The 9,433-nt window shown below is 50.9% G+C and overlaps 1 protein-coding gene across 1 annotated transcript; it reads right to left on the reverse strand.

Moving 5' to 3' along the window:
* Positions 1–1,884: 1,884 nt before the first annotated feature.
* On the reverse strand, positions 1,885–8,943 carry LOC119699812 (cytochrome P450 1B1). Its single transcript, XM_038133784.1, has 3 exons — positions 8,258–8,943; positions 6,484–7,500; positions 1,885–4,823 (listed from the first exon to the last, which is right to left on the reverse strand). The coding sequence occupies exons 1-3, from the start codon at positions 8,275–8,277 to the stop codon at positions 4,211–4,213; spliced, it is 1,650 nt and encodes a 549-aa protein (XP_037989712.1). The 5' UTR covers positions 8,278–8,943; the 3' UTR covers positions 1,885–4,210.
* Positions 8,944–9,433: the final 490 nt, after the last annotated feature.

The raw sequence follows: 9,433 nt of genomic DNA on the forward strand, positions 1-9,433 counted from the left end.
CTTTCCAAGGCTAACTCCTCAACTTTTCTCAGGTAAAATGTGAGTTCCCAATTGCCTAGTCTCTGATTCCTCTGGTTGGATGTTCTGAAAAAAAAATTCTACAGACAGACCTATGCATCAGTCCCTGAAACTCACAAAACCCACTGGGTCTGATGCAAAACTAACTGGCATGGCATTCAGTTGCATCGTGCCATGACTGTGCTGGTACTAGCAGCTGTTGTATAGATCCTGGACAGCCCCGCCCCCACGCCTTTACAGCAGTGCTTGTTGTTCAGGCTCTGATGAGTCTTTTTCCTTATTGTTGTATTATTAGTATGGATTTCAGCAGCTCTGAACCAACTCCTGCTGAAGCCAGCAAGTTTCCATCGGTTTCATAGGGACTGTAATGGTACACTTGACTGCTATCAACATATCCCATATCAACTCTGCTAGCTACTAATAGCTCCTACTTGCTCCCCTTCCTTGTTATGTAGTGGGGTGGTCTGACAGCTACTGGCTCTGCAAGAAATGTATGCTTAAGTCCAGGCTTCCTGTTTGGGAGGGCTGTGGGCTTTTTGGCTTCTTGTGGTGTTTGTTTTGGTTTTTTAATACCTTATCTCAACCTGAATAAAGGATGTTAGTAGAAATCTGGGAGATAGGCTGAGTCTATGTGTGCCCACATACTCAGAGAAAGCAGGCATTGGATGACATCTGGCTTTCCTAACCCTTGAAATCACTATAACCTGAGCAAGAAGTCTATTAAAGGAGAACTCTTGCCTTGAACACAGCTGCCTAGATTCCTCCTACTTTTCTTCATGAAGAAAGAGCAACCTGTATTTGTCTGATAGTGCTGGGGAGATGCAGTCACGGGTTGCTGAGGAAGGTGCTCTTACCCAGGGACACCGGCTCTGAATCAGCGCTGTCCCACTGGCCAGCATGTACACACTGCATGGGCTATCTCCGGGCACTACACCTACTCAACAGGCCCTTGGCCAAAGTCCTAGGAGGACTTTGTACGTTGTCTTCAGCTTGTGCTTCTGATTTCACCAACTCAGCCTGAACTTAGGTCCGGCCCCCACAGGGGGAAATTCCAACTGAAAATATCTCAAATCAGAAAGAAACTCTTGCTTATCAGTCTCCTGTTCCACCTAGATCTTAGGGTTAGGGAAGACGTGGTCATTTCTAAGACAGCTCTGAAGTGAGCAGGCTTGTGTAGCAGACTGAGGAAAAGAAGACCAAGGGGTGGGAGGAGAGATGCTTCATCATGAATAAATGCTTTACATTTGCACTAACAGCCACCCTTCACCACGGGATTGCCTTCATTTTGTGAAAGGTTGCTCTGCAAGGGCATGTCAAGGCCTGTTTGGCCCTGAGACTTCCATTCCTGGCACTCCTGACCATGTACCCAGGCCAAAAGAGCACCAATTGGTCCCCAGTGTCAGGAGTATATAGATGCCAGCAGGAAGGCATCTATAGGAGGGAAAAAGGGAAAGGAAAACCAGTCTGTAGGCTTGAAAATAGGGAAGGTGGACGTAAAATTAAATGCCAGAGGGAATGACATAGCAGAGGAGATTGTGCAGGCTCAGGAGAGATTAACAGGTATTAGAAAAAAGCAAAAGACATGGGAGAATTCAGATCAATGCTGAGGCAAGCAGCAGGGAATGCTCTTAGCAAGGAGCATTAGGAAGTTGAACACAGATGACAAGGTATGAAAGGCCTGAGAAGCTGTAAGGGCAGCATGGAGGAAAAACCTTAAAATCCAGGAAAAACCTTAAAATCCAGGAATGCAAAGAAGGTGCAAAGTATATGAACAAATATCTAAAATAATAATACTTTCCAAATAGGAAATAATAATTTTTCTTTATCTTGATGTTAGAAAGCTGTATATAAACTAAGCAATGGTAGTGTAAGAATAATTTTATTTAATATTTTGGTAACACAATGATACATCTCAAAATTACTAAAGAATTTAGCTTGCTAAATGACTGCATACATTCTAAGTAGGTGCTACTAAATTTGAGTAATTTCACAAAGTACATGTGGCTTTATGTGACCAACAGCTATATAGTGTGTAACCCCCTGACTGACATGAGCAGTGTGGATGGGTTTTGCACCAGTAGCCAATGCACAGTTAAAGCTTTTGGAAGGGTAAAAAATTGCAAAAGACATTTTTATTAAAATATGAATTGATGATCCTTGCATTAGAATAGCTATTCAGCTGTAGGTTACATACTCTATTTATTTTAATAACAGCACTTACAAAGGTACAAGAAAAATTGTCTTGCTAGCATTTGATCTAATGTAGATCTCCATATGAAAATGCTGAGTATCTTATAAAGCTTTTCACAGATATAGGCTAAGTTCTGGGATATCACAAACTTGTACATAATTCAGAAAAACACCTGAGCTTACTCCATATGTATGTAGCAGAAAGCTTTTTTCTTTAGAAAGCTTTTTCTTTAGCTTTTCTTTTCTTTAGAGCAGAAAGCTCTGAAACAGATGATAGATGCCAAATGAAGCCAGATATACTAAGCTGGTACATTATTACTGTGTGGGGTTATAGAGCAGTGCTTGTAGGCTTGATTCAGGTTTTTTAAATCAGTAGCGAATCTTGTACTTAAGATCGGGATTATGTTGTTAAGCCGGCTCTTCCCAGTGCCAGCAGGAGCTCTGTCCCTGCTGCCAGCATGACTAGGACTGGCCATCTATCAGAAGTCACAGTGCAAATCTTACTTGCTTGGGTCTCAGCCGAGCTACTTCACTGTGTAGCACTGTAACCTTGTTTTTCTAGCTCTACTAATACCTTATCTGGTACTCGGCTGAGCACAGCAAGTCATGTGAGGTACTCTCATGTCTGATGGATTTCATATGTAATTGAAGGTGATCTGCAGCTCCAAAGAAGTGCCCAACACTTTTCAAATCAGGCATTTATGTAGGGCTATTTGCTTTCTAGAGAAATATACAGCTTTGTGAAACAAACATTAGCTGGAAGTTCAACATCATAAAGTTTCATGTGTGTTTTACTTTAAAATAAGAGGTATTCTAAAAAAATTTATGAACTTTGCCTCACAAATATGGTAAAGTACTTTTTGTTCAGTTAATAGGTACTTTAATTAGGACATGTAATGTTAATTTTCTTTCTAAGACTTTGTTCCGAACAAATTGTACTAAAAGTACATGGTTGATTTTCAGATATACTATTTAACTCAACCTAACAGAATGACTAGTGAGTGAGTAGAGGTATTATTTGCTGTATGCTTTGCTTGAGGCTTGTGGCATTAACGTCTTAATATAAACACCCCCAATCTCACTTCTACCTACCTTGGCCAATGTGGATTTTACTAACTTACCTATGTGCTTAGGGACAACCATATTAACTCCTTCCTAAAGAAACAAAAAGTTCAGCTGTACCGTTATAAATCCAAATCTAATACTTACTTTGTTCGTAAACATGTTAATGAAGAGATTAGCATATGATTTGCATCACCCTTGCCATCTAGTGACATAAATTCTCATCTTTCAAAACTTTGTGCAAAGTTACTATATTAGGACATTCTGCTAATTTTCATATAAGACATGAATTTTAGTTTCAAACATGCTTACAAGCAAGACTTTTATTGTTTTAGGCATTTATGTAAACATTTTGGAATGCTGAAGGCAAGACTTTACATTGCCATTTTACCAAAAATCATGTGAACATATATTATTGAGGCATTAACATACATCCCAGCAGCCAGAACACCAGAGCTGCCATGAGCCTATGGCAGTTTCCAGCAGAGTAAATTCAGAAGCAGGCTGCAGTGTTCTGAGCAACTGCTTTTGTTTGTTTTTTAATAAGACATTTCACTTCTATAATGTGGAGTCATTGAAGGCAAACTTAGAGTTAAGGCATAGCGCATGGAGACATGGAAAGGATTATAGAGACAGTTCCTGGAGATGCTCCAACCAGTCAGTAGATAAAAAGCACTTTACATTGACAACTTCTGTGAACAAGCTAGAAAAGAAAAGGCTTACTTTCAAATTGCATATGTTTTATCATTTAATATATTGTTTCCCTGGCTCTCCTTCTAGAGTTAAAAAGATGACTTGAATTATACCTTGTGCAACTTTTCTTCCTGCTTTCATAACGTGTAGTATTGGCTATGTACCAAAAATATCACCAGAACAAGATATGAGTTATATAAGTCTAAAAAGAGAGAGGGGGATTATCTGTAGATGCAAGGTTTATTGCTTAGGCATTTGCTGACAGCTGACTTTCACTGGCTGCTTTCTCTGCTTGCAGTCTTTGGACAGCCTGATCGAGCAAATCCATCGTATCTCGGAGCGTAACATTCAAGGTGAATGGCTTAGGTTTAATGGTCAGCCCATAAGTGAAGTCCATTTTAGGGTCCTCATTTGGATTAGCAGTAAAGTTGCACTGATGCACCAGTATGGAGGTAAAGAGAAAGAGCTGCACCTTGGATAACTCCTCTCCAATACACCGACGCTTTCCCAATGAGAAAATCATCACGCTGCTCGTAAGATCTTTATTGATGAAGCCATTCTCATCCAGGAATCTTGTTGGATCAAAATCCTCTGGGTTGGACCATTTTGCTGGGTCATGATTCACTGACCACTGATTGACAAAGATGACGGTGTCCTTGGGAATGAGGTAGCCCATGATGAAGGTGTTGGTTGTGGTGGCGTGTGGGATAGTCACAGGCACAAAGCTGCTGAAACGCATGGATTCGTACAGGAAAGCCATGATGTAGGGCAGGTGAGGCTGATCTTCAACACATGGCAGACGGTCTCTTCCAACAATCCTATCCACTTCTTCTTGCATTTTAGCCTGCACTTTTGGATACCTGTCATTTAAAGTAAGATGTGTGCACATACATAACACTTTCAAAGAATTTTTATTACAAATAATCCTTGCTGCAAACATTTTTCACAGAATATCACCACTATCCTAAATGATGCAGTTTGAGCAGAGTTTGAATGTATTGCAGGAATGTGTAGACCTCAGTTAAAAACTTAGAGAAAAAAGAAAACTTCCTGTGCACTGGTGTAATTTTAGATTTGCTCAGTTTTTACTTTAATATCCCATGTAATTCTCAACATAAAAAATAACAATAACCTAAAGTGTGCTGAAACTGAATATTCTGATCCAACTTTGAAAATTAATTCTAAAACAAGAATTACTCGTCTCTTCTAAGTATTGCATTTTCTATGGGAACAAGAATTCGATTTTCCAACTCTGTATGTCACTTTTAAAAGTTAGTGTGGAGTTTGTTATCACTAGACATATTTCATACCTTTGAAAGCCTGCTGGTTTCTAAGCTAGAAAAAAATCTCAATTATTAAATTGTCAGAATGGGTTTATGAGGTTCCCACTTTTAGTTTGAGAGGACATTTTTAAATTAATATCAAATTATGTTTTCTCAATAATATAGTTAAAGCTGACTGTCTTGAAGTCTGGACAGTTTGGAAGGCTACACAGTAACCAAACAAGATCAAAATGTAAATACAATCTTTTGCTTATTTAAAAGCACACATTCTGCCCAGGACCTTCATTTGCTTTAAGTATTCAAGTTTGGCTTCTGCATCCTTGCTTTTTCCTCCTGCAGCAGACTCACCTGTCAAATGCTGGGCAAACATGAGAAATGGGGAGAAACCCAAAAGTTATGTGAACCACTAGGGCATCACACCCTTTGCTGGAGTGTTAAATATTTGCCTGTTTTTCAAGAAGCGACCGAGTAGATATTTGCGAAATCCGACAAATTAATCAGGCGATGAAAGGAAAAGCCAGGATAGGCAAGAGAGTCGGCACCTTCTCTTAAGCCGCCTCCCTTCTCTGAGTTTCCCCGGCGGACAGGGCGGTGCCAGGGCAGCGCTCCGGCCGGCTGCCCAAGGGGTCTGCCTTGCCCAGTCACGCAATGGCAAGGAGGGCACACACAACGGCAGCTCAGCATAATAGCGGGTTTGTAAAGCGGTGCACGAACTCTTTACCGTGCTTAAGCAGTTGTTATCCTGTTCCTATGATCTCCTTGATCTTGACCTGCTAAAATCTGTCACTTTCGGGTTTTACTCGGCTGCCTTTCTGCCAGCCTCTCCTTATACACCATAACCCGACCGCCTGAGTAGGGTGGGATTTATTTTCTTTTATACTTCCTTATCTCTTTCTGGCACGTTTCCCAGAGCTTCCGTGTTAGTTAATCGGAGGCCTCTGAGGCACCCGGCGCTGCTCGGGCTGGCGCTGCCCGGTCTCGCAGACGCGCGACCCGACGGCGGGTCCCTGCCGGGGCCGCGCCCCCGGCTATGCCCGGACCCGGGGCTCCATGCGCTGGCTCGGGCCGGCTGCTCCCGCCGCGGGATCCCTCCCAGCAGCGCCTTTGCCCAGGCGCCGCAGTTTAAACGGGGCTCCCCCGGGGCTGGCGGGCGCTCGCACCCCGGGCGGGCTCGCACGTCCCCCACACCCCGGGCGGTGGGGCGCTCCGGTGTGCTGCCGCCTCCGCCGGCACATACCTGATGAGGAAGATGAGGAGCCACTGCAGGGCGGTGGAGAGGGTGTCCTGGCTGGCGCCGAAGATGTCGGTGACGGTGGCGGGCACGTGCTCGAGCTGCAGCCACGGCTGCTCCCGCTGCAGGCGGATGAAGGCGTCCATCATGTCGCGGGGGGCGGCCCCGGGGCGCAGGCTGCGCTGGTGCTGCAGGAACTTGCCGCGGACGAAGCCGTAGAAGTCGCGGTTGAGGTCGCGGAAGGCGCGGTAGGCGGCGCGGACGGGGCTGGGGAAGCGCTGGAGCCAGGGCAGCGCATCCACCAGGCTGCCGGCGCCCACCGCCCGCCCGAACTGTTCGTTGCGCCCCACGATGCGCAGGAACTCGCCGTCGCCGTGGCTGTAGCGGCGGCCGAAGCACAGGGCGCTCATCACGTTGGCCACGGCCACCACCAGGACGCGCGTGGGGTCGAGGAAGGCGCCGCCGGCGCTGCCGCGCACCAGCAGCGCCACCAGCGCCCGCGCCTCGCCCACCAGGTGCCGCTCGAGCAGGCGGCGGGTGGCGGGGCTGCCCGTGGAGAAGGCGCGCACCGTGGCGTGCGCCGCCCGCCGGTGCAGCTTCCAGAGCTCCGAGTATCCGCCGAAGGCCAGGCTGAGCCCGCCCGACACCAGCTGGAAGGACGGGAAGGGCGGGCGGCCCGCGAAGGCGGCCCCCTGGCGGACGAGGGCCTGGCGGATGGCGCGCTCCCCGTTCAGCACCACCACGGGCCAGCGCCCCAGGCGCAGCTGGAACACGGCGCCGTAGGTGCTGGCCAGCCGGGCGAAGGAGAGGTGCGGGGCGCTGCCCAGCTGCGCCGCGTTGCCGATCAGGGGCCAGGGGAAAGGGCCCGGCGGCGCCCGGCGCTGGCCCTGCCGCCGGCGCTGCTGATGCTGCAGGAGGAGCTTGCCCAGGTGGATGGCGGCGAGCAGGCAGAGGAGGAGCAGGAGGGAGCTTTGCAACGGGGGGATGCCGCGCAGCGCTTCCCCGAGCCTCTCGAGGGCCATGCTGCAAGGGAAAGAGAAAAGTCAGCGGGCAGCGTGCCCGCGGGGTGGGGGGACCTTCAGGTCCCGCGGGCAAGTGGAAGCCCGGACGGGGGCCCGCTGGTGTGGCGGAGGGGAGCCCCGGCAGCCGTCCCAGGGCTCGGAGCCCGCGCAAGTCCTTGCTATGCGCTCTTCGTGCCTAAAGGCCCCCTGAATCCTGTGCGAAAAACAAGGGATAATCGATAATCAAGTGGCAAGCTCCTAATAAGAGATCGAAGTCGTATCTGGCGGGGAGGCCGCTCCTCTCAGGGAAAGTTCTCAGCGAGAGATCCAACAGGTCACGGCTGAGAGAGGCACAGAGGAGAGCAGGAGGATGCTCTCGCCTGTCGAGCCTCCGCAGATGCAGGCAATTGCCGTGCGTCGGAGACAGGTTAATTCCGGCGCTGCACATCGCTCCCCCCGGCGAAAAAGCCCCTGCGAGAAACGGGCCTCCCGCCCCACTGTCGGAATTTCCCTCTGCTCCGGAGAAACCTCCGCGCGCGGCCGCTGAGCCCTCTCCGTCCCGAGCCCTTCCCTCCTCCCCGCTCCTTCGGGCCCGTCGCGGCATCGCAGGCTGGCGGTCTGCTGCCCGTGGATGGGCTGCGGAGCATGCCTGAGGACTCTGCGTGCTGACTGGTCCTGCTTCCCATCCCCGGGCCCGGGGACCACCCGCTCCAGCCTTTCAGAAGCAGCGAGAGGATGAAAGGGTGAAATAAGCGGCTGGCTTCTGTAGCAGAACTGACCTGTTGCACGCTGCTTCCATCCGAGACCTTGAGGAGGATGGAGAGGAGCTGTGCAGCCGCGGCTCCGAGGAGAGCGGCGACGGCGGCGTTCAGATCCAAGCCTTTGGGAAACTCATTAAGACCCCCGGTACCTGTCACCCGGAGCTTGGCGGGTCATGCGCAGGCAAATGCCAGTTGCGCCCGATCCCGGCGCAGTTATCACCTTCCCAGCTCTTTAACCCTTCGGAGCTCGCCCCAAGGCAGCCACCTGCCCCGAGCAGCTCCGCGGACCGGGAGCGAGCGGGCTGCTGCGCCCCCTCCCTCTCTCTCTCCCTCCCTCCCACCCGCCTGCTGGGCTGCGGGGACGGGACGGGACGGGGCCAGCCCAGCCCGCCGCAGGGAGCAGAGGCGAGCGGCTCAGAGGGCGCGGAGAGGAGGGCCCGCTGCTCTCAGGCTCAGCCGGAACGGGAGCCGCCACCTCTGGGCGCCTGGCATTGCCACTCGCGGCTTTAAACCCGCCGGCATCCGCGGTGCGCGGCGCGGTGCGGGCGGGACGCGGACGGCCCCGCTGGCAAATCGCCGTAGCCTGGCCCGTCCTCTGGCTTGAGGGGTCGCAGTTATTTGCCAGCTGCCCTTGGGCCCTCGCCAAGCGGAGCGGCTGAGCCGCGGACGCTTTTATGGCCGGGGCCAAAAGTTTTAGCGGAGGAGGTGCCGGGAGGGGAGACGGGTGGCGGGCGGGCTCGCAGCTCTCGCTGTCGGGAGGCGAAGCCTCGCCTGCATCCTAGGGGCTGAGGAAGCCGAAGAGCTTCCCCTCCTCCGCCTGTCGCCTCCCCGTTGCGTGCGGAGTTAGCATTGCGTGAGCCGGGGCTGGAAAGCCTCCAGCCATCTCCTTCCCGGGCCCCTACCCCTCCTCGCAATACCTGACACCAGCTCCGGGGAGAATGAGGCTGGGAAGCCCCGGGCAGCTCGCACCCCGGCCGGCTCCGGTGCCCTCCGGTCTCGCCTCCGCCCTGCGCTCGCTTCTCTCCCGCTTACGGCGCCTTTTTACTCTTAAATCTGGCGCCTCCGCCCGCACTGGGAGAGCTGGCGAGAGGCGTGTGGGTACGGCTCTCCAAGCCCCCCCGGGCTTTCCGGCGCCCCGGGGGAACCGGGACGGCAAAACCCCCAGATACGGAGGAAATCGTTCCCCAAGAAAAC

This window comes from Motacilla alba, chromosome 3 (genome assembly GCF_015832195.1).
Source record: "Motacilla alba alba isolate MOTALB_02 chromosome 3, Motacilla_alba_V1.0_pri, whole genome shotgun sequence".
In the NCBI taxonomy this organism is placed as follows: Eukaryota; Metazoa; Chordata; class Aves; order Passeriformes; family Motacillidae; genus Motacilla; species Motacilla alba.